We start from the raw sequence: 23,697 nt of genomic DNA, 5'->3' as shown, positions 1-23,697 counted from the left end.
CAGACGGCAGGACGGCGCTGCTGCTGCCCCTTCCCTGAACAGAGAAGAAACTCAATAAGTTAAAACAGCAAATAAATAATACTGATCTCGGCCAGCCTCGGGGCAGCGGGCACGCTGGGCCCTGGGTCTCTTTCCACCTGCGGCCCCCAGGGAGCTGGGGGTGGGACACGGCGGGTCAGGTGGGCGGCGCTGAGGTGCATGGACGAGGAGCGGCGGGGTGGGGGGGGGGGCGCGCCAGGGAGAGGCCGAGGCGGCAGGGCGAGACGACTGCTTCGCCCCCTCGGGCCCGCCCCGGAGGCCGGCTGGACCCGCCGAGGGCGCTGGTCAGCGCGCGTCCAGTTGGGGGCCTGGGTCCTCCTCCCCATGGCCATGCGGAGCTGAAACTGGGCAGAGCTGCCGCGCGGGCAGGCGGGCGGGCAGGCGGCGGGAGGAGAGGGCGGGTCTGCGGCAGCTGCCTTCGGTCAGCCGGAGTCCGGCGGAGAGCACGGAGGGCGGCCTCGTGGAGGTGACATGTTAACTTTTCGGGATAATTCCTGGTATCAGAGTGGAGACAGTGGCGTTGTCAGAGACAGGCAGAGAGAGAGAGCAAGAGAAAGAGAGAGCGGGCCCGGTCGGCCCGGCCTGGGCTGCGAACCCCGGGGCCCCCTTTCCTTTCCTCCCCGGCTTCACGACAGTCTAGACGGACAGACGGGCGTGGCCCTGGGTCCACCCCGGCGGGTGGGCGGGCAGCGGGCTGCACGAGGGGAGGGGGCTATGTGTCTGTCTAAGGCTGCTCCCGGCGGGCGGCGGGCAGCCCCGTCCTGGCCGTGTCCTTGCCCGCTGGGTACTCGGCGTCCCCTCCAGGGCCGGGGCCAGCGGCCGCGGAGTCCCCGAGTGGGCCGTGGGCACTCCGCTTGGCGGGCGTGCTGGGGGCCTGGGCCGCCTGCCCGTTCTTCTCGTCTGAAAAAAGTTGTTTAATTACGTCAAAGAAGTTACTCAATGGGCTGCCTGGGTGCACAGAACAGAAGACAAAAGAAAAAAAGAAAAGAGAGAAAAGGAGGGAGGGAGGGAAGAGAGAGAACAATAGACGAATGAGCCAGGGGCCCACTAGGGCGTCTGCGCGGGCGCGGGGCCGCGGCAGCAAGCGGGGCTGGCGGCCGGGGGCTCGAGGCCTCCGGGCGGTGGGCTGGGGCCCAGGCCGGCGGGGACCCTCCTCCTCCACCAGGCCTCCCGTCACCCTGAGTCCTCAGCGGCTGGAAGGCCAGGGCTGGGCGGGACCCGGGGACTGGAGGCCGGAGCCAGTGTGCCCGTCACACTCCTCCTGGGAGGCCTGGAGCCCCGCCCCTGGCCAACCCGGGTGGCACAGCGTGGACACAGAGGTCAGCAGCAGACAGACAGACGGATGGATCAGTGGACAGGCATGGAGCTTGGGTGTGGTGAGGGCTGGGGCAGGCAGCCAGAGTGGGGGCCCTGGTCCCGGAGAGACCGTCCCGAGGGAAAAGGAAGGGGCAGCCGTGGGGGCCCAGCCCCACAGGGGCCCTGTGGTCCTGGCCCTGGGGCACCTCAGGCCCTCCTCCTAACCCAGGCCCCCACCTGGGCAAGAACAGGCAGGACCCCCATCTCTGCTCCAAAGATGGAACAGCAGGAGCCCTGTCCCGCCCCGTCCAGTGGCAGAGGGCCTGACCCAAGCCTGCAGCCCAGGGGGCGCCCTGACCTGGGGCCGGAGCCCGCAGCTGGGAGCCTTGCTGGCCTTGGGGCCGAGGCGCCCCTTCCTACCCTAAGTCTTGGAGTCCCTCCCTGGCCTGCCCTGATCTTGGGCCGGGCCTGCGACCGCTGTGGGAGCTGAGTGAGGGAGGCGGCTGGTGGCAGAGCGGGGGGGCTGGGCACAGCCGGGCGCCTTGGGGGCAAGCGCGGCCACGTGTGCGTGTCCAGGCCCCTCAGGTACACAGGGACCCCAGGACAGCCAGGGGTGGGGGCAGCACCCGCCAGGAGCAGGCTGCAGGGGGTGCGGGGGTGAGCAATGGGGTGACAGGCTGGGGGGCCCAGGTGCGCGTGAGGGGTTCTTACCACATTTGGAAAGCCTCCCCGTCATCATTTCCATACAGTTAGTGGTGTCTGGAGCACAGAACGGAGAGAGGAGGGGAGACGTGTGAACACAGCTTCCAGCTCAGACCTCGAGCTGGGGGGCAGCCTCAGGCCGGGCCCTGGGAGGGGGCGGGGCCCCGGGAGGGGCGGGGGCATAGGGCGTGGCCAAGGGTGGGCGGGCTGTGGCCAAGGGGTGGAGCCAACGCAGGCGGGCTAAGAGGGCGGGTGCTCAGAGAGGCGCCAGAACATGGAATCCGGGGCTCAGCGAGGAGATTCCTGCCGGAGCTGCACAGGGCTCGGCAGAGGGCAGCGGAGAGTGGGACCCCTCTCCTGGGCACTGAGGGGTCATGCCTGGCCCTCCGTCCCCTCTGACTCTGGGTCCAGGGCACTCGCTTAGAAGCTGAGAGGTCCAGGCCTCTGGCTAGGGTCTGTGCAGGCCACCTTTGGGTCCTCAGCCTACCACTCACACTCTTTGACGTGGTGGCTACAAGGTGCCCCTTAGCCCCAGACTCAGGGAGGCACCCCGTTCCCGACTCTCTCCACCCTCTGCTGGGCCAGGCCGGGTGCGCTGGGGGTGGGGAAGGCAGCCAGGCCCTCTAAGGGCCCCTCCCTGGGCTGCAGTGGGGCCCTGCTGGAGTGGATACCAGGTCTCAGCCTCGTGCCCCAGAGGGACCCCAGCTTCTGCCCCCTCCCCACATCCAGTGGCTTTAGGAATGAGCTCTCTGGATGAGCGAGTCCAGTATGAGAGGGAGGGACCAGGTAAGGGCCCTGGGGGAGGGGCTGGGGTCCCAGCCTGGGCTCCCCAGGTCCAGGGCTCCCTGAAGGAAGGCAGGGCAGACGGGCTTGGCCCAGAGCTGGCACCCAGCAGTCTCCAGGGAGGCGGTTCAGACCCAGAGCTGGCGCGGGGGTGGGGCCCTGCAAAAAGGGTCGGTCCACCAGGTTTGTTCCTGGGCCGGCGCCTAGCATGGGGGACACTGGCTGGCGGGAGGGGGCCCCCTAGGGCGGGACTCTGCCTGGCCAGGAGCGCAGAGAGCCCGTGTCCCTGTCCTCCAGGCAGTTCGCCAGGCCCCTGCTCGCTTCCCCGGACAAGCTGTCCTGCCTCAGCTTCGGCCTCCCCCTGGGAGCGCTGCCTCCTCTGAGGTAGGGGCATTAAAGGCACAGCCCCCAGGCCAGCCAGCTCCCAGGGCCGGGGGAGTGGGCCCCCTCCGTGGGTCAGAGCCCTCCATCCAGCCCCAGCCCCCCCACCAGAGGGGCACACGTGACAAGGAGGCGAAGGTGGAACACAGACGATGAAATGAGCATGGTGGGGCGGGATGGACGGGGGCCGCTCGGCCTCTAGGACCCCACACACAAGCACAGACAGCTGGCCACGGGGGCCCTGAGAAGGGGGCTCTGGGCTGGACCCTGCGCTCCCCAGGCCCCACACGGCCTCGCGGTCAGCTGGCATCTCCTGCCGCAAACCCGCGCCGCATGCCCTCCCTGACACGCTGCTCACCGATCATGCACGAGCCCCAGGGCTCACCCGCACCCACGCAGCCACAGCCCCCTCCCCACCAGGGCCCAGCCCTGCTGACCCGCAGGCTCCCGGGCCTCCAGCGCTGCAGGCCTGGGCAACGCCAGCCCCTGTGTGCCCCCTCTAGGACCACTGGGCGACCCCTGCTTCGCCTGGACCTCAGGCCCCCATGTCCTGCCCGTCTAGGGGAGGGTGGGTGGCAGACAGCCCCTCACATCAGCCAGAGAGGGTACCAGAGTGGGTACCACCCCCCGCCCTGGAGGATGCTCTCTGGGGGACCCCAAGGGCGCAGGGCCCCGGCAGGACCTCGGTCACTCCAGAGGAGCCCGCTCTCGCTGGCCAGGGGCCGGGCTGCCCCGTGTCCAGCTGCTCAGCTGGGTGCTGGGCCCGCATGGCCTGTCCAGGGCCGGGAGGCAGCTGCTGGATGTATGGGTGGGCGCAGGGCGCCCTCCTCGGGCCGGCCTGGCTCTCGCAGAGGACCTGCCCACAGCCCCCTCCCTGCCCCGGCGGTGAGGCCGGACACCTTACCTGCCAGCGTCAGAGGCTACTCTCGTAGCTGGTGGCCACCTTCTGGCCCTTAAGCCCAGCACCCCAGCTTAGTCCTGGAGCTGGCGGGGGGGGTTCTACAGTGGACAAGAGGCGCCTTTCAGTGTGGCGTGCGGCCCTACCTCCCTGGTGTGCAGAGACGCCGCTATGCGGGAGCGCCCTGCTCCCTGGGGGCGCGTGGCTGCGGGCCAGGCGGCTCGCAGAGGGGCCGCACCCCGTCCCCAGCCCTCGGGCCGCCGAGCCGGGCCCCTCCCTCACCTGACAAGTGCTGGGCAGAGGGTTGCTCGTGTGTGCTCAGCAGCTGGGCCTGAATGGTCTCCACGACCCTCTTGAAGCGGCGGCTTGGGCCTGGGGGAGACAGGGCGGGTGAGGGGCAGGGCCAGCGGGGACCCCCACGCTGCAGCCCCGCGCCCAGGGGGCAGCCCCGGGCCTCCCCAGCGGCTCACCAGACAGGAGCGTGAACGTGACCGAGTAGATGCCGTTCTCCTTCTGCGCGGCCCCGCCCTCTGTGTACGTGATGTCCACCTGGAACTTGACCGGCTTCTGGAACACAGCCGGGCCCCCCGTCGCCTTGTACTCGGCCCGGAAGCTCGTCTGGGAGATGACGCTGTGGCTGAGGCTGGGGATCTGTGGGCGCAGGCCGCGTGAGTGCGACCTCCCCTCGTGGAGCCGCCCGCCCCCCGGCCCCCAGGCCCCAGCAGCGGGGGCTTTCTGCCTCAGGCAGGTGGACCCCGACACAGGGCAGAAAGCAGGGCTCAAGCGGTGGGAGGGGAGAGGCCAGGCCAGAGCTTGGGCCGCGTGTAGGGGACACGACCCCCAGGGTCAAGGCCCGGCTCTGCTGGACGCAGGCCTGTGGCTCTGGTCAGGCTGAGCAGCCTCTGCACGGAGGGGCACGGGGCTGCAGGAGGCAGGCAGCGGGCACACAGGACAGGGTGCCAGGCTCCCGGGGACAGTCTCGAGGCCCCAGGCGAATCCCCCAGACCTGCAGAGCCCCCCGCCCCACGACGAGGCCGCAGGCCCCTCCTCAGAGTGGCTGTGCATCACCCCACCTCAGTGAGGGGTCCCTGGAGGCACCCCCACACCTGGCCTGGGCCCTCCCCAGGGGACACCCGTCTCCCGCCCCCCTGGCCCTGCCCAGGCCGGGGTCCCAGGGTCAGGGACCTCGTGGCGAGAGGCTCACCGACAGGAAGGCGTGGACGATGTCGGCTTTGATGGAGCTCAGCGGCTTGTCCTTGATGACCACGAAAATCTGCTCCTCCTTCTCCAGGCTGATGAAGTTCCCGAACCAGGACTTCTTGGCGAGCCTGGGTGCGGGCAGACGGCTGGTCAGCTCAGGGCATGCCAGCCAAGCTGAGCGCTGGCCTGTCCACCCCCCGGGCTGCAGGCAGCTCGCTGTCATAACTGGACCCCTTCCCTGGCCCCACCATCCTGACCCTCAGCCCACAGCCCTGACCCCCACCATCCTGACCCTCACCCCACAGCCCTGAACCCCACCATCCTCTGACCTCTGACCCCATCATCCTGATCCTCAGCCCACAGCTCCAGCTTTGACCTCATCACGGTGACCGTGACCCCACAGCCCTGACCCCATCCTGACCCTGACCCCTACCCCAGCCGTGACTGTGACCCCACAGTCCTGACCCCCCCATCCTGATCCTGATCTCTGACTCCATTATCGTGACCCTCACCCCACAGCCCGTGCCTTGACCCCATCACAGTGACCATGACCACACAGCTCTGACCCCCCATCCTGACCCTGACCTCTGACCCCATCCTGACCCTCATCCCACAGCCCGTGCCTTGACCCCATCATGATGACTGTGACCCCACAGCTCTGACCCCACCCATCCTGACCCCCATCCCAGCCGTGACCGTGACCCCATCTGGACTCCACTATCCTGAGTGACTCCCCACCCTAACCGTCCCTCCATCCTGACCCTGACCAGCCCCGCCCCGAGGCCCGCAGCCCTCAAGGTGGTCCTGCGGCCACCCCCTCCCGCCTGGGTGTGGGCAGCACCCGCTGACACCCCGTCAGGAGGGGAGGAGGGGAGAGTGGGGGGCGCCCTGCCCTTGAGCACACCTCGACCCTAGCCTTGCGTTACGCTGCTATTTGAGGGTGACTTGTGGAGCGGCCTCCCTGCAGCTCCCAGGGAGAGGTGCCCATCGGGGGCTGTGTGGGTGGGGCAGGCGGGGGACCCTGTGCATATCTGCCTGGGGTGGGGGACAGGGACGGGGGCAGAGATGGGGGCTGGGGCCCGGATGCCACCTGCCCTCCCTCTGTGCCCGGGGGCTGGTGCCTGCCGCCCCACCCAGATCACTCCTGGAACACGGAGCTCGCTCAGACCCCAGGGGGCTGAGCTGCTGCGTGGGGCAGGGCAGGGGCCACCCCAGGGACCCAGGGCGGCAGCACCCTCTCGCACGAGAGCCTGCACCTCACGGGCACCCAGCCTGCCCTGCCCATCGTCCCCTGTCCCTCTGCCGCGTCCGAGGCCCCCCTCTGGGCTGGGCCGCCCCCTCAGTGCACACGTCCTGCCTCCCACATTCAGCCCATGCGGGCCTCTCCCACGGTGGACGAGGCTGGGACTCGCTTCTGAGCAGGAGGGCAGCGGGCCTCTCCCCCGAGATCAGGCTCTGAAAGGCCGGCCTCCCCCTGGCCAGGGGCCTCCACCTTGTGTGGACAAACTGACACGGTTAGACACAGCAGGACAGATGGACGGGATGGGGAGGCCTGTGCAGTCAGGAGCCTGAATCCTGCTGGTGACCAGCTGAGCTTGGAGGTGGACGGAGCCCTGGATGGGCCTTGAGATGACCATCACTGACCAACGCTGTGGAGCGGGGCCTGACCCCGAGGCTGGCGGGTGGACGAGAGCTGGTGGGAGCGCCTGCCCGACGCCAGGAGCTCAGCCGCGGACACAGCCAGGGCTCCACAAGCAGGGGCCCCGCCCAGGCCAGTACTGCTCGGGTGGCGCTGGCAGCGTGAGCAGGTCTGCAGCTCGCAGGGCGTCCTCCTGTGCGTCTCCCCTTTCTCTTGCCCGTTTCCGGAGCTGGCTCTGGGGCCCGTGGCAACGCTGTGGCGGCAGGCAGCCTGCCCACAAAGGCCGTGTCCACTTGTGGGGCCGGAGCCGGCCTCTGGGTGTGGCCTCCGAGGCAGAGACCTGCCCTTCCCGGCCCCAGGCGATCGCCGGCCACTTTCGCCTCCTTTCGCACACCCTGCTGGCTCTGCAGCTGTCGGCACGTCCAGAGTCCCGTGGGCCTCAAGTTCAGACAAGGGCCAGGAGGTGGCTCTGGAGCCCGCGGTGGGGGCCAGCGCCCCGTCTCCCTCGATGACAAGACTGAGTAACGGGAGCGCTCAGCTGTGCACTCAGCGCCGGGTCTGACAGCAGCCTGAGGGGCTGGGAAGGCCTGTGTGGTTCAGTTCGGGCCCGGCTGGGCCTGTTGGTGAAGGCGTGTTGTCTGATAGCAGCTCTTACACGTGCTGACACGGACTCAGCCTCACCCGCTGGGGGAAGGCGCTGAGAGCAAAGGCTGGGCCTCCCGGAGGAGACAGAGCTCCCGGCCCGAGATGAGGTGCCGGCCTGGTTCCCGCCCCTGGAGCTGAGAGCCTGGGCCATCGTGCAGGCCGGGTGTGAATGCTGCGTACACACGACGGACCGAGGCTGCGACCACGTGGAGGCGATGTCTCCCGGCCGGAGACCGCAACCTCATGAGGAGCGGGTGCCGGGGACGCCCCTGACCCCAGGGCCACCCGTCTGCTCCCCCGTCAGCCACACCCACTGGGTGGGGGGCAGGTGCCAGCCAGGGCCCTTGAGGGGGGACCAGGCCTCCAGGTCTTGAGAGTGGGCGCGAGGCTGTGGGCCGCCTGCACGGTGCTGTCTGCTGCTCTGCGTAGACTTTTTTTTAAGCTTTTCTAGAAAACCTAACAAGTTACAAACGTGGTTGCCAGAGCTGCTGATGACGGCAGGAAATCCTGACCGAAGGGACACCAACGGGGGGTCCCAGAGGCCCCGAGGCCCTGCATCTGGGGCTGGTGGCCCTCCGGCTCCACCCCGGCACTGTGTCCACAGGCCCACGTGGGTCTCGATGCTGTGGTGACAAAGCTTCTCCTGCAGTGAGGTCACGGCGACCCTGCCCATGGCCACGCCACAGGTCTCGTTCACACAGTGAAGGGAGAAGAGGCTGGGGCCTCTTGGGGGTCTGGGCCCCAGACACAGGGACTTGTGTCCAGACGTCCAGCGCAGCACTGCCTCCCTGTCGCCTCAAGGCCGCGCTTCCGCCTCTCGTGGGACCGTGGGCGGAGGCCCTTCCTACAGGCACCTCACAGCTGGCCCCCAGGGGCTCGGGGCCCGCCAGCCTCCCCGCGTGGAGCCCGTGGCTCGCAGCAGGAGCGGATGGTCACTCTGAAGCGCGGCTGTGCCGTCCCTGCCACCCACACTCCCTGTCCCCTGAGCTGCGGCTTCGGAGCAGACCTGGGCAAGGCCGTGTCACCGCCCTGGCCCCGCACCTGCCCTGGCACTCAAAGGTGGAGACACAGGCGGCCCCAGCACCCTAGTGACCCTGGCCTGACACCCAGGATGCCCACACACTCCACGTCCAGGCAGCGGGAAGGAGCCAGCAGCGCACACTCGAGCTTGAGCAGGGCCACTTACTCTGGGGACGACTCCGGGGTCAGGTTGGACATCTCCTCGGGCGTCGGAACTGCACACGAGACAGGGAGAGAGCGCGGTGACCGCCCCGCCCCGCCCCCAGCAAGGCCGCGGGCACAGGGAGCTGTCCGGTCTCCTGGTGCTGAAACCAGGCTTTGCCTTCTCTGGCCTCCAAAGGGCCCTGCTGTCTCCAGGAGGTGGCCACGCCCCCCATGCCCTGCCCGTTGACACGGTGCGGCTGGTGTGCTCTGCTGGCCAGGATGGACAGGGCCTCCGCCCCCCCCACTCTCCCGAGCCCCCCCCCCTCCCTCCTGAGCTCCCCCCACCGGCCCCCTGCTGTGTCTGGCCACTCTCACCTTGCAGTTTCCGGCGGTGGAAGCGGGGCGACCCCAGGAAGCTGTTCTTGATGGAGTTGAGCCGCGTCCTCCAGGGCACCCCTCCCACGCTGGGGCTGGACGGCGGCGTGGGGTTGGGCGTGCCCGCCGGGCTCTCCTTGGGCGTGTGCACAGGCGTCCCCTTGGGGGTAGGGAGGGGACTGCCCCTCGGAGAGGGGTGAGGGGTCACCTGTATAGTGGGGACAGATTTGGTGTTCGGTTCAGTCCCGGGGGTTGGGAGCCGGGCAGGCGATGGCAGGGTGGGTGGGCCCGGGGGCAGGGCCGGCTCGGGGCTGAGGCCCCCTGGGACAAGGGGCTGGGCCTGGGTGCCAGCCGGGAGTGGGTTGGACTTGGTGCCCTGCAGCGGCTTGTCGGTCAGCTTGGCCTTGCTCGGCAAGGTCTGGGTCTTGGGGTTGGGCCGCGGGGCGGCCTGTGGAGGGAGGAGGTGTCCGGGCCGGGAGGCGCTCCGGCAAGCTTCAGGCTCCGCGGAGGTGGCCGAGGGGCAGGCCACAAAGGGGAGCTCGGGGGGCGGGGGAGGCAGGACGAACTTTCTAATAGGCTACAGGGCAGGCAGGAGCCACAGGGGAGAGCAGGGGGCCCCCCAGAGCCCAGCGCATGCCCCGCCCCCGCAGGCCCCGCCCCCGCAGGCCCCGCCCCCGGCAAGTACACACAGCAGGAGGAGGACCCCAGGCAGGAGAAGGGGGCAGGCGGGTGGGGGAGCATTCGCCACAAAAGAAACCGACAAACGAGAAAACAAAACAGAAAACGTGCCGTTAGCAGAGCAGCCGGAGCCCCCAGAGCAGCAGGCAGGATGGGGGTCCACCCGACCGCCCCCCGCCCTGGGGGCGCCCTGCTGGGCGGGGTCACTCACCCGGGGGCTGCTGAGCGGGCTGGTGGACAGGCCCGAGGAGGCCCCACTGATGGACCTGGACCTGGGGACACAGGCGCGCAGGCGGCTCAGACGGGGTGCTCCCAGCGCCTCACCCCTCAGGCGGCCCCGGCCCAGCGCAGGCCTGGCAGTGCCCAGGGCGGGCCTGCCGTGCCCCCCGCCTCGCACCAGGCCCAGGAGGGCCCGGGCCCCTGGGGGTCATCAGAGCCCCATGGTGCAGCCGGCGGCCTGGGGGCTCCTCTTCCCCCCACGCAAAAGCTGCCCCACATCCGAGGCCCAAAGCCCCAGGCCCAGAGGGCAGAGAGGGGCCCTCAGCACGGCTCTCGAGCCTGATGAGCAGAGGGATGTGGGAGGCGAGGCTCCCAGGGCCCCCTCTCCACACACCCACTGACCCGAGCCCAGCTGAACCTCCAGGCTGAGCTGTCGCAGACCCAGAGTCCTGCACTCTGCCGAGCGCCTCACCCCCTGGCGCCTGGGCACCAGCCCAGCCCCTCCATGCCCACAGCCCACCCGTGTGGCCAAGAGCCGCCCACCGCCCCCTCCTCGTTTGCACGGCGCCTGTGACAGCCGTCAGCAGGGACGTGGACTCTGTCCACCCCAGCCCCGTGTGGCCTGCAGACTAGGCCTGGGCACGACCACAGAGAGGTCACTGGCCAGCACACCCGGCAGAGACCACTGCGGCCACTGCCCCCTCAGGGCAGGAACTGGACACCTCTCGGGTTAGGGCCGGGCCTGACGGGCCTTGCTCCACCACCCACGTGGCCTTGAGGGAAAGGAGACGCCCGCTCACCCCTGGGCGCCGGCACCGGCCATCCTTAGAGGAAGGAAACCGGAGGGGTCGAGACAGCCACAGGAGAGAAGAGGACAGAACAGAGTGAAGGGCGGCCACACCGCCCGCCCGGCCACACCGCCCTCGCCGCAGCCAGCCCCTGGGCCTCAGGGAAGAGCCGGGCCCCGCTGGCCAGGCCCCCGGCACCCATGGGCTGGAGCCCCACGGCGACGACCCTCCGACCCGACACAGCCACGGAGCCGGCACCTTGCCCTCGGCAGCCCCAACCCAGTCCGCCCATGTCCGCTGGGCAGGGCCCGAAGCCCTCAGACATGAGAATGGAGCGCGCACTGGCGGTCCCAGCGGGGGCCCACCCTGCACCACGGCCGGCAGGGGCAGCAGCTGCGAGCTTGCCGCTCAGCATGAAGGAAGCAGAGAAGCAGCGGCAGAGAGACGGGGCCGCGTCCACGCCCTGCTGTCTAAGCCTGGAAGCTGAGCTGCGGGAAGGACACGCCAGTGCAGAGCAGCCGGGGTGGGAGGGGGCACGGAGGGGGAGCCGGGGGGCCCGGGGCCAAGCGAGGCCCCGCCATGGGCGCTGCCGGGCAGCGGGCCCTGCAGGCGGGGCGCCGGGGGCCTGGATGGCTGGGTGGCGTGCAGGGCCTCCTGGGACCCGCACAGTCCCTGCTCCTTCCTGGGGAGCTTGCAGCGCCCGGGGCCACCACCTCCACTCTGGTCCGTGTGGACAGCCGGGCGGCCCCCGGACACAGGCCAGTGTGGAGTGGGGAAGGGGAGCCAAACAGGCCCAGAGGCCCGCTGACCACAGCCGAGGACAGCCCAGGGCCTGGGGTGGGCAGAGCCCGGGTCTTCTGGCCCTCCTAGGGGGCCGCGTTCCTCCTCCTGGGCGTCAGCCTCAGCTGACCAGCCCTCCCCCCGGCTCACGGGAAGGCTCCCTCGCCAGAGGCGGGTGGCCACCCGAGGCCCAGCCCTGCCCCCAGGCCCGCCGCTGTCTGTGGGGCTGGGGCGGGGGATGGGGGGGGCAGGGTGTATACCTGTCTTCTTTGCTGAATTGGGGGTGGGCTTCAGCGATATCCAGGCTTTTACTGAACATTGCTTTACTACAGCAGGAACAAAGTGAGAAAACAGAGTTACTGCCGCGGCCCCGCCAGGCGGCCCAGGAGGCCGGCCCTCCACACCTCCGAGCTGGGCACAGCCCGCCGGCCGAGGCCAGGCGCACAGGAGGGCCGGCCAGGCAGGCGCAGCACAGCCGGCGGCCTGATGGGCAGGGCGGCCTTAGGGGACACCTGGTGCCGCCCCAGGGGTGCGGCCTGTCACCTCAACAAGGGCCCAAGCCAGGGGGGGCAGCCTCTGAGATGGAGCAGAAAGTGCGGGGGGTGAGGAGGGTCGGCTTTCCAGGGAGTGACCCCTGGGATGGCTGACCCCTGACCCTGCCCCAGCCCCCCGCGCCCCTGAGGCACGCGGGCCTGAAAAGCAGAGTGGAAGCCAGGACGGCCGAAGGTGGGGTGTACAGGGCGGGGGGAGGCTGGCGAGCCCCCAGCCTGCCCGCAGCTGTGGAGCCAGAAGCCAGTGCAAGGCTCAGGAAGGACGGCGCCTCCAGGAGAGGTGCCCCGCCAAGCAGGACCTTCCTCCTGCTCCTCCCCGCCCCCCACCCTGGGGCAGGAGGCCGCGAGCAGTGGACCACGGTGGCTGGCAGACCTGGAGAGGGCCCCAGAGGCTGGGACGCCAGAGGCTGGGGGCTGGGACCGCCGGGGGTGGGGCCGTGGCTGATGGGTCGATGGCCTGTTTAATCCTGACGGCGGCCCGCAGCCTGCAGTTCCTCAGAGGCCCGGCTGGCCCCAGCGCCGAGCACCCAGCTGACCGGTGTGGCCGGGGCTCCAGAGGTGACACCTCCCGCGAAGCCTCCGCCCCGGGGCCTCCCCGAGGGCTGAAGGCCCTACCTGGGCAGGGAGGCTTGGTCTCGCCCAGCATCCCGGGAACAGCAGAGGCTCTGCAGGGCCCTGATGCTCACCCCTCCTCGGGGGGCCCAGACTCCCCACCCCAAGATTCCACATCCCTGACCCCTGCCTGGCCACAGCTGACCCAAACACGGGCTCAGCATCAATCGGGGTTAAGCCTCCTGGGCTGCGGCTCTGAACACAGCTGACCTCCGCCCAGCCCTGCCCGGCCCTGCCCAGTCTAATCCACTCCAGCCCAGCTCTGTCCAGGATGGCCTCACCCAACCCAGCCTGACCCAGGCCAACCAAGCAAAGCCCTGCCCCTCTCAGCCCAACCCAGCCCAGTCTGCCGGGGCGCAGAGTTCAGCCCAGATCACCTTATTCCAGCTCAGCCAGCCCAGTCCAGCTCAGCTCAGCCAGCCAGCCCAGCCCAGTGCAGCCAGTGCAGCCCATGCAGGCCCCCCCTACCCCGACACCTCCCCAGGCACAGCTCAGCGCAGTGCCACGCAGCAGCCTCAGCCCAGCCCCAGGGCGGGGTGCAGAGAGGAGCCAGGCCCGGCCCCGCGCCGCCGGGCCGGGGCGGCAGGAGGCACGCACCTCTGGCCGTGCTGGGCCATCTCCAGGGCCCGCCGTGCAGGGACGGGGGAGCCGCCGTCCGTGACGCTCAGCACCTCCATGGACTTCCGCTCGGGCCGCCGCTTGCCGTGCCGGTTGAGCATCGGGGAGTCCACACGCTTCCGGGGCGGGTCTGCGTGCAGAGCGGGGTCAGGGCCGGCAGTCCGCAGGGGCGGGCGGGCGGCCCCGGGACCCCGTACCTATCTCGTTCCTGGGCGGCAGGTCCTCATCCTCGTGGCTCGGGTACCTCTCTTTCCGGTCCAGGAGGAGGAAGTAGATCATCTTCTCCTGATTCTCCCTGCAGAGGGTGAGAGGCGCCGGGAGGCTGGATGGGGTCCCCGCAGGCTGGCGCCCCCGCCCCCGGGCAGGCCCCCGGACGCACTCCTCGGACAGCAGGTCCTGCAGCAACTTGTTGCGGTCCCGGAAGCAGCCGAGCGAGTGCATGCTGTCCAGCACGTCGGGGTCGATGTCCTCCAGGCTGGGCAGGGAGCGGATCTGCACCTTGCGAGGGACAGGCTGCTCCGGCTCCGGCTCGTTCTTGCCTCCTCTGCGGGGACAGGGCCCGGTCACTCCCTCCGGCAGCACCCGAGGCTCCTCGCCCGCTCCCCGGCCCTGGGCCTGAGTCCTGCTGCTCTCCCTGCGCCCGGCCCCTGCACATCTCCTGCGTCCTGCCTGTGCCCAGCACGGGCTGGCCAGGGTCCCCGAGAGCTGGCCCGGGGGCCCGAGGCTGGAGGCAGGCCTGCGCTGGGCCGGGCCCTCCCCCCGCCGTCCCTAGCGGGCCCTTCGGGCCACAGAGGCAGGCAAAGCGGGCGATGAGGGCAGGAAAAGCTACTTACATATACCATATGTGTTTCTGAATGTGCTCTAGCTACAAGGAAAGAGAAACAGGGAGTTAGTACGAGGAAGGAGCGGAGGCCGCGTTAGGAGGCCAGAGGAGCAGGAGCAGAGGGGCGGGGCTGGAGGCTGAGCGAGCAGTGAGACAGACAGCGGGGAAGGAGCGGGCGGGCGGGGGGCGGGGGGGGGCGGAGACAGGTGTGGAGCCGGGGGCGGGAGGGAGCGCGGGGCCGGCGGGGGCTCCCGGGCTCACGGAAAGGGGCCATCCCAGACGCCTGGCTAGTGCCCTGACCCTACCTACCCACGGGGGAGAGGACAGGCCTCCCGGAGACGGCGGGGAGCTAGGGGCAGCGGGGCTGCAAGCAGGGGTAAGGCGCTGCGGGGTGGGCAGCAGGAGCCCCCCGGGGCTCAGGGAGGGGCGGAGGGAGGGGAGCAGCGGGCAGCGGGGCGCGGGCAGAGCTGGGGGGAGCTGGGCGAAGGGAGAGCAGGAGGCGCTCCGCCCCGACGGGGGCGCGCTGGACCTCTTTCAGAGCGGGGGGGGCCCCCAAACCCTGGTCCCCCCCAGACCCTGACTCCCCGCCCGCCCCCGCCCCGGAGCGGGCCCTGAAGGACCGCGCACGGGGCCCTGCCCGGGCGCACGCACCGTGAGGCGCCGCGCCGCGTCCACCTCGATCATGCCGCGCAGCAGGCTCTGGCAGTCGGGCGGGATGAAGTGCGGCATGTGGAAGACGCCGCGCTTCACCTTCTCCAGCAGCTGCCGCAGGTTGTCGTCGTCGAATGGCAGCGCCCCCTGCAGGCGGTGCGGGGTCAGGGCGGGCGGACCCACGGGGCAGGGTGTCGGGGGTGTGGGGGCAGAGGGGCGGGGGGTGGGCCGACGGGGCGCGGGGAGCCTCACCACCAGCAGCGCGAACAGAATCACGCCGCAGCTCCACACGTCTGCCTTGCGGCCGTCGTATTTCTCCCCCTGCGGACAGTCCTGGGGTTGGTGGGGGCGCAGGGCCGGAATTCTTGCGGGGACAGAGGGTCCGGGAGGCTATGGGCCCGGGGCCGGCGCCTCAGACAGGCAGCCAGGCCCCGACCTGGGGGTCTGCAATCACCGGGGCAGGGAGGCCCCTTGTCTGGACAGGGGCTGGGGTGGGTGGCTACTTACCCGGATCACCTCCGGACAGGCATAGTGGGGCGACCTAAAGGCAAAAGCCGAAGTCAGGGCAGGAGGCTCAGGACGCACCGTACCCTGGCCATCCCACCCCCTGGACTTCTGGGCTGCCCCCCAGAACGGCAGCAGGTGGAGACCGAGGGTGGGGTGACCCCCGCTCCATGCCTCCAGACTCTGCCTGGCATGGATGCCCTACTGGGGAGTTCCAGGGATTTGGTGCCAGTTCTCCCACAACCTCATAGCCTCTGCATGCTCCTGGGAGCCAGGGACCCAAGGAGCCAGCGGGCAGAGGCAGGACCACGGGGCACGCCTTATCCCTGCCCCGGCAGCCCCACGGGGGCGCCGGGCCCCTGCCTCCAGCCCAGGCCGCTGGGCCGCCTGCCGGGGCAGCCATGGGGCCAGGCTGCGGCCACCGTCCTGGCCCGTGTAGGACCGGAGGCCGGCTCGGGGCTCAGCTCACCCGCAGCTGGTCTCCAGCAGGCTGTCGCCAACCTGCAGCGACGCCATGCCGAAGTCTGCGATCCGGATGTTATTCTTCTCGTCCAGCAGAAGGTTTTCTGGTTTCAGATCCCTGTGGCTGGAAAGAAGGCAGGATTGAGGCTGATCGCAGCGGCCCCCCTAAAACCCCGCCTCACAGCAGGAGGCCAATGGCAGCGCAGCCCGCTGATGTCACCAGCGGTCAATCGGAGGTCTCCCTCAGGCCGATGGCTGCAGGGTGGCAGGATGGGCGGACAGGACTGCCAGCGATGGGCACGCTCTGCTTTACTCCTTGGAGTCTCTCCCCTTTCCTGCTTCCCCCACCACACCTCATACCTGCTCTGGGCCAGCACCAACCTGGGGCCCCCAGACCAAGGATACCCTGGCCCCCGGGCCTCTGAAAGCACCAAGGACATTTGGGTGGGCACCTGGCAGAAAGCTTTCTGATGCCCCGAGGGGGTCAGTAGGGATATGCTGCCTGATCCAGTGAGGGGCTGGGGGATGCAAGAGCTGGGGGAGGCACACGTGCAGGGATGGGGGCTGCTTGGTGGGGAATGGGGTGCCTGGGTGCCTGCACAGAGATCCAACCAGTCCATCCTAAAGGAAATCAGTCCTGAAAATTCATTGGAAAGATACATGATGAAGCTGATGCTCCAATACTTTGGCCACCTGATGCAGAGTTGACTCACTGGAAAAGACCCTGATGCTGGGAAAGATTGAAGGCAGGAGGAGAAGGGGGTGACAGAGGATGAGATGGTTGGATGGCATCACTGACTCAATGGATATGAGTTTGAATAAGCTCTGGGGGTTGTGATGGACAGGGAGGCCTGGTGTGCTGTAGTCTATGGGGTCACAAAGAGTCGGACACGACTGAGCGACTGAACTGAACTGGGGTTCCTGGAGGGGCGGGGGGCACGTGGTGGGGCGGGGCACCTGGTGGGCGGGGACACACCATATGGAGTGGCTGTGGCAGAAGTCCAGCGCAGAGATGATCTGGCGGAAGAACTTCCGGGCCTCTTTGGGGGTCAGCCTCCCCTTCTTGACCAGGTAGTCAAAGAGCTCTCCACCAGACACATGTTCTAGCACCAGGTATCTGCAGGGGGCAGGCAGGCGTTGGGTGGGCGCACCCAGCCAGGGCACCGCTGCTCCTCAGCAGGTGGGCGCCCGCCACTCCCCTCCTGGCAGGCCCAGGCAACAGACCCACACTGAGCCTCAAGACCAGGGGGCACTGAGGTAGCTGACCCTCTCCTGAGCCTGAGGTTTGGTCCTTCCAGGCCCTTCCTGGGCTCCTGAATGAGCGAGGACATGTCAGATGCTCAGGCCCTGAGGGAGCCGGGCACCAGCAGGGCGGACCTCAAAAGGGATGGGTTGGGGCAGGGCACAGCTGGTCTGGGAAGAGGCGAGGCAGGGTCCGGGGGAGGACCCGGGTGGGGAAGGGGCCTGGGCGGGAGGAGGGGGCCCGGGGAAGGGGAGGGGCCTAGATGGGAGGAGGGGCCTGGACAGGGGAGGGGCCTGGGCGGGGGAGGGGCCTAGGTGGGAGGAGGGGCCGGGGAGGGGAGGGGCCTAGGTGGGAGGAGGGGCCTGGGCGGGGGAGGGGCCTGGGGGGGGGAGGTCTGGGGGTGTCCAGATAGCAGGTAGTGACTGCCCCCAACTTGGCTCAACACAGCTCGATGGTGTAGGGGGTGAACCCCATGGCCCTCTGAACCGAGAAGGGGGCTGTGTCCGAGCTGAGCCTCCCTGGAGTCGAGCCTGAGGGGCTGGTTTCTGGGGTGAGGTGGGCGGCGGTCCTCAGGGGAGCTGGGACTCAGGCTGAGCACAGACCCTGAGGAATCCCCGGTGGGAGCTGGACAGGGGTGGTTCTGCTGGTCTGAGGGGGCTTGGGGACGGGAGGGGGTGACAGGAGCCATGCGGTGGGACCACGGCAGGCAGGGACGGGAGTGTGGGCCTGGAGCTGGTCTTACAGAAATGGAGGGGCCAGTGGGGGGGCAGCCTGTCTGTGGCGAGGAGCTGGGGGAGGAAGGGGCTGGGACACAGGGTGGGGACACGCTGGGGTGTCAGCGAGGAAAGGGGCGGTTCCCGGGGCCCGCCCTGTTCCTGAGAGGGGGTTCAGGCGGCACCCCAGCTCAGGGGCAGAGGCCCTGCCTGAGCTCCCACATCCAGGCTCCCGGCCCTCCCTGGCACCTTGGGAGGGCGCTGGGCCCAGCAGCAGCCAGGCCGGCCTGTGTCCTCCCAGCATCCTGTCCCATCACCCAGCCTGTCTTGACTGTGTCCTCCACCTAGCCTGCCATCCCCAGTCCCTCCCTGCTTCTAGCCCATCCCGGGGGGGCCCCTAGGAGCCCCACTCTCTGCCCATCAGCCCCATAAGTATCAGAACAGGACAAGTGACTGTCTCCTGTGTGCAGACGTGGGCAAGACCTGCCCAAGACCTGCCCAGCACCCACCCGCACCCCAGGCTCACGGGCCGGCATCGAGACACAAGCAGGTGGGAACCCAGTCAGGCCAACGGGGGTGATGTGGACAGGAGGGGAGACCCATGGGTCGTGCCCCTCATCGTGGTTCTGATGGCAGCTCCAGCTCATCAGTATCGGGGGCCCAGGACCACCCCTGCCTCCCTCAGCCCCCAGGCCTCTAATGCGAGGACCCTGTTTTTCCCGGGGCCCCACGGGGGCGGCTTGTCACACCGTCTGCCACTAAACACTCGGAAGGGGCTGCTGGTGGGGCGCTGGGCCCCCTGCTCCCCAAGAGCTGCCCAGGACAGAGCCACTCAGGCTGGCCGGCCTGTGTGCATCAGGGCGCAGTCAGGGCCGGGCTGGAGGCCCCGAGGAGCCCCTGGAGCAGCGGGCCTGCGGGAGCGGTGCCAGATGGACCTCCTGCCCGCACCCCCTCCCTCCGCCGCTGTCCCAAGAAGGACGTGGGCCCTTGCCTCCAGCCACGCCCGCGGCAGCAGCAGAGCCGACGCCCCCTTTGGGTCCACCCTGGGTGCGGTCGCTGAGGTCACGCGCGGGAGGGGGCACGTGCGCGGACTGCCCACGCGGAAAGATGTCCGCCGGCCTCGGTGGTGACGGAAGGTCAGCCACGCTCAGGCAGCCGGACAGCAGGCCGTGGCCACAGTGCAGCCAGCCAGCCTGGGGTCCCCACGCCCGTGAGGAGCACGTAGGGGCTGCTGGGGCTGCGCGAGGGTCACGGGGCAGGAGAAAGGGCCTGAGTGGCTCCTGCCCCTTGACCCCTGCCCCCGGCCCCGCCCCCGGAGCCCTGCCCCCAGGAGGCCCTGCCCCTGGAGGCCCCGCCCCCGGAGCCCTGCCCCCCAGGAGCCCCGCCCCCGGATGCCCCGCCCCAGAGCACTTCCCCCCGGAGGCCCCGCCCCCTGAGCCCTGCCCCCCAGGAGGCCCCGCCCCGCTCTCCGCACCCAGCAATACCTACAAATATTTTTTGTTTTCATAGACGTCGTGCAGTTTGAGGACGTGGGGGTGCTCGATCAGCTTCAGGATCGCGATCTCCCGCTCCACCTGCAGGGGGCCGCCGTCACTGGGGACTCCCCCGCGGGGGTCTCCCTGCTCCCTGGCTCTGCCCTGTTCCTGCCCCCCAGCTATGCTCTGTCCCTGGCCACACACCCCCCCCCTGCCCCCAGTTGTGCCCCGTCCCTGCCAGCCCACCCCCGGGTCCCCTTCCCTGAGCTCCCAGCTCCCCACCCGGGTATCTTGGAGCATCTTGAACTTCGTGCCCCTGACCCACACAGTCACCAGCGGCAGGGCTCCCGCCCGCCCTCCTCACCTTCATCAGTACAGACTCGCTGAGCTTCTCCCGGTTGACGATCTTGACGGCCACCTTCTGGCACGTGACACAGTGGATCCCCAGCTTCACCAGGCCTGGGGGGACAGCAGGCCTCAGACCCCATCCAGCCGGGCCACGGCTCGCACCCTGCCCTTGGGACCCCTCACTCAGCCCCTGGGGCCCTGGGCTCCTGCCCTGCCTGGCGAGTCCTGAGCCAGACCCCAGGAACTCTCTGCCCCTACTCCTCAGGCACCGGCCAGAGGCTGCCCCCAGCATGGTCCCTGCCCCACGCCACACGGCGGTCTCGGCCTCCTCCAGCCTGGCCTCAGCATGGCCCTCACTCCCTCGCTAGTGACACCTGGAGTCGCCCCCCAGACCTCAGCGGAAACCCAGCCCCTCAGTGGGGAGCCAGGGTGACACCCGTCCCACCCCACCCACCCATGCTGGGCCTCACCGACCCTGCACCACTACCCATCACCCTCCTTCTGGCCTGAGGACCTCTGGACAGAGGGGCCTCGGGCACCCGCTCACCCCAGGACACCGGTGCAGGGCCCCTCCTGGGCAGGACGCCATCAACACACCTCTGCTGTGGCTGCAGGGACCCTCGGTCCTGCTCGCTGCCTCTCGGCCACGTGGGCACAGCTGGGCACCTGCCCCCCTCCCAATCCCGCAGAGATTCACTGACAGAGCCCCTGGCAGCCTCTCTCCCTCCCCAGCCTGGTTCCTGTCCTCCTGTGCCCTCTGTGGCCTCAGACCCAAACACCCTCTGCCCTCCCCGCCCCAGCCTGGGCCCCGCCTGGACATTCCCCGATGGGCACGGAGGTGACCACCACAGTTGGAGCCCCCTCCAGCACGTGGGAGCCCAGCGGCAGCCCCGGGGGAGACGCCGGGCTCCGCAGCTCTGCAGCCTGTGCTTGGCCTGGGCGGACGCCCGTCTCATTCATGCTGTGCTGCTCTAACTGTGACCTCGACGCGGCTCGCAGCTCCGACCAGCGGGGTGTGCACTTGCCCCTTTGGATGCTGCTGCGGGGCAGCTCTCAGAAAACTGCAAAGCCCTTTGCTTGAGAAACAAATCTTGCCACATGCAGCTTCCCCTAAGGGGCATGCGTCTCTTTATCTGACCGTTGGTGTCGTTTCATGAACGCTCACACCTTCCCAGCAGCTCGCGTCCTCCTCCTTGCCCCCTGCCCCGCAGCCTCGCCCATGGGCAGCAAGCTCGCGGGTGGCTGGGAGGTGATCCGTGCTCCCCAGAGGCAGGTGGGCCGGACGAGGGCGGGGGACCTGGCCTGGTGGAAGCCCTGAGCCCTGAGCCTGCCCTTCCTCAGCTCAGGGGAGGACAGAGGCCCCGCAGGGGGGCCCGCTGAGCCCCAGCTCCTGCCGGCGAAGGGCTGCGGCTCCTGGGGCTCACCAGCTGCCTTTGATCTGAGCCTGTGATTCAGGTCAGGAGACAGCAGAGCAAGAGGGCCCCAGGGACCAGGCGCAGCAGCGGTGTCTGCAACTCAGAGCTGAGGCCCAGGGCCTCCACACCTCCAGGACGGCACCCAGGCCTGGCACAGACCCCTCGCCCAGACAAGGTGGACAGGCCTCAAGGAGCCACAGTCACGGTGGCCCGGCTGCTCCCGGGGACATGAGCCCCTCTGAGGCCCAGGGCAGACGCGGGACAAACTGCAAACAGAACAGGCGAGGGTTCCTGGGGAGTCGCCGGCGGCCCTACCGCCGAGCCTCACAGCCTGCACAGGGGCTTGGCACACCAGTGCACACACATACCCCAACACGCGTGTCCTCAGGAGGCAGGACTCAGAGACACGTGGGGAATGAAGGAGCATGAGCTTCACCTCAGTAGCGACCTGGAGGGTGACATAGGCGGCCCCAGAAGTGGGGCGTGAGGTGGCCACCCCGCCTCCCTGATAATCACGGCAGGCAATCTGCTGACGGCGCACGGGGTTTGTGAGACACCAACACGCAGAGAGGCCAGGAGGACCAAGAACCCAGTGGACAAGGTGCCCGGGACACACCCCAGGCAGGTGGGGAGCTGCTCTGGGCCTGGGCACAGCGGGCTGCCCTGGGCTGTGTCCTAGAACTCTGGTGGCTTCCTCCCTGCCTTCATTTCTCCCACTTGTTGCCTCTGTCCACAGAAGTCCACTGTGCACGGATTCCTACACACCCTGCAAAGCCCAGCATAGAGGTGCCCCTGTCAGGTGGAGCTTCTGGGCCCCCCTGGGTGTGCCGGTCTCCTGCAGCCCCAGGGCCCTCTGGGTGGGAGGTTTGGGTTTCAAGCAGCCTCACCACTTCCCTGGAGGCAGGAAGCAGAGTGCACCCCTGGGAGGGCCTGTGAGGGAAGCCCAGGACCGCCCTAATTACCAGCCCTCCAACTGCTCAGGCTCATTTTCCAATTGTGACTTTATCTCTAATTATTGTCTTTACAGCAAATTCGGGCACAGGCAAGAGAAGAAAAGTACACAGTGTCACAGATAATTGTTGGAGAAACTGGCAGTCCTGCTCAGGCGGCGGGTGCCCAGGGCTTCAGGGAGGGCTCCTCAGAGCCAACCTGAGAACCCTGGGCCCAGCCACGGGGTCCCTGCTGCACCCCAGCAGGGACCCGTGTACGTGTGCATGGGCACGGGGGGCAGGCTTCCTGAGCACAGCCTGGGGAGTCCAGGGACCCAGGGGCCGCTGGCTGAGTGCAGACCCCCGCACCTAGGCCCAGGTGCTGACCGCAGGACTCTCCCCCACCCTGACAGCCCAGCCTCCCGAGTAGCTCTGCCCTCCCCTCAGCCATTGGGCCCGCGGGCCTAGAGGCAGGCACAGGCCCGGCTCCCGCCCCCAGCTGCTGGAGGAAGGATGGCAGAGCCTTGGGGACCTGGGAGCGGGGGGAGCCGAGGGGGAGGCGCACGGCTCAGGCTGCAGCCCTGGGGCCTCAGATTGTAGGTAGGGGGCTGGAGGGCCTGAGGGGTCGGAAGCCACGTGGGGTGGTCCCGAGCAGACGCCTCACCCGGGCCCTCTGGTCATCCTTGACCCCCCTTTTCTTCTTGGTCATGGTCCTTTGGAAAAGACCCTGTTGGAGGGCTCAGCAACGCGGGGACTGCCAGCTTGGAGGACAGGACAGAGCACAGGGGCCGCCGTGCCACGGGGAGCCCCGGGGTGGGCCCAGGCCCCACTGCCCAGAGACTGCCTGGGGCTGGACAGAGGTCTGGACGGGCGGTGCAGCCGCGCCTGAGGGGGAGGGGACCTCTGCGCACCGGGCCCAGCCCTGTGGCCCCGCAGGGCAGCTGAAGCCGAGGCGGGGAGGAGGCAGCAGGACTGCGGGACCCCATCCCTACAGACATGGCGGGAGACACTCCCCAGACTGCGCCCCAGCCTCCAGCACTGTTTTCCCCCCTTCCCTGAGCAATAAGCCTCTACAGGCCTGGCTGGACAGGCACCGGGCTCCCCTTGCCAAGTTCTTGAGGTGCCCAGCCGAGGTGGGCTGCCCTCGGCCTGCAGCCCCTGCGGGCGGGCAGCGCAGCGCAGCTCCCCAGGCAATTCCTCCCTCCATCCTGAGCTCAGGGCCACCTGAGGCCCCCTGGCCATCCACCTCTACTCCACCCCGGAGACCCCTCCTGTGGCTTCTGCCACACACCCCCCAGAGAGGGTGAAGGCTCATGAAAGGGTGGGAGTCAGCTTGTCTCCCGGAGGCTCTGGCGGGGGGAGGGCCCCAGCCCCGAGTGGGCACTGCTGATCTAAGTCACTCTGTGCCAGGGAGCATGGAGGCAGGGGCGGGCGCGGGGCAGAGGAGGACTGGAACCCACATCGCTGCAGGGGCCGCTCCGGCCGCTGTCCGTGGCGTCCAGACGCCCAGCTTGGTCTGACAACTCCAGGTCTTTGAGGGACGGGACACACCCGCTTCTGCGGAGCCCCCGTCAGTGTGCCCACACCGGCCTCCCTGTGCTGGGGGCTCAGGCCCGGGTGACCAGGCTGAGCGGGACGCCAGGCACCCGAGGGCCCCTCCCCTCCGCCTTCCGCGGAGCCAGGAGGAGGGAAGGGCAGCCGGGACCCCCCAGAGCCCCTCTTGGTGCCTCAGGAGACACCAGCGTCCTGCCACTGATGCTCACGGG

At 69.2% G+C, this 23,697-nt stretch overlaps 1 protein-coding gene across 19 annotated transcripts in view; it reads right to left on the bottom strand.

Moving 5' to 3' along the window:
* Positions 1–206: 206 nt before the first annotated feature.
* Positions 207–23,697, bottom strand: part of BRSK2 (BR serine/threonine kinase 2) — a 48,855-nt gene continuing 25,364 nt past the window's right edge. Inside the window, exons 2-23 of one of the 19 annotated variants that reach the window (XR_003509306.1) lie at positions 19,604–19,698; positions 19,253–19,338; positions 16,785–16,925; positions 15,816–15,932; positions 15,350–15,383; positions 15,095–15,163; positions 14,843–14,989; positions 14,202–14,233; positions 13,748–13,912; positions 13,566–13,663; positions 13,348–13,498; positions 11,848–11,913; positions 10,820–10,843; positions 10,012–10,072; positions 9,123–9,330; positions 8,770–8,818; positions 5,304–5,427; positions 4,570–4,750; positions 4,382–4,471; positions 4,106–4,200; positions 2,047–2,094; positions 490–533 (exon numbers count right to left, since the gene is read on the bottom strand). Coding sequence is in view for 14 of the 19 variants with exons in the window: in XM_027531172.1 (XP_027386973.1) it covers positions 764–987; positions 2,047–2,094; positions 4,382–4,471; positions 4,570–4,750; positions 5,304–5,427; positions 8,770–8,818; positions 9,123–9,330; positions 10,012–10,072; positions 10,820–10,843; positions 11,848–11,913; positions 13,348–13,498; positions 13,566–13,663; positions 13,748–13,912; positions 14,202–14,233; positions 14,843–14,989; positions 15,095–15,163; positions 15,350–15,383; positions 15,816–15,932; positions 16,785–16,925; positions 19,253–19,338; positions 19,604–19,698 (2,210 nt within the window). In the remaining 5 variants the exon portion in view is untranslated. Of the gene's footprint in view, positions 988–2,046; positions 2,095–4,105; positions 4,201–4,381; positions 4,472–4,569; positions 4,751–5,303; positions 5,428–8,769; positions 8,819–9,122; positions 9,331–10,011; positions 10,073–10,819; positions 10,844–11,847; positions 11,914–13,347; positions 13,499–13,565; positions 13,664–13,747; positions 13,913–14,201; positions 14,234–14,842; positions 14,990–15,094; positions 15,164–15,349; positions 15,384–15,815; positions 15,933–16,784; positions 16,926–19,248; positions 19,339–19,603; positions 19,699–23,697 lie in introns of those variants that run through there. The other 18 variants (XR_003509307.1, XR_003509308.1, XM_027531172.1 and 15 more) reach the window with 18 other exon arrangements.

The sequence above is a fragment of the Bos indicus x Bos taurus genome, chromosome 29 (assembly GCF_003369695.1).
Source record: "Bos indicus x Bos taurus breed Angus x Brahman F1 hybrid chromosome 29, Bos_hybrid_MaternalHap_v2.0, whole genome shotgun sequence".
NCBI lineage: Eukaryota > Metazoa > Chordata > Mammalia > Artiodactyla > Bovidae > Bos > Bos indicus x Bos taurus.
Note: the sequence above shows the minus strand (reverse complement) of the source record. Positions and strands in the feature narration are given on the sequence as shown.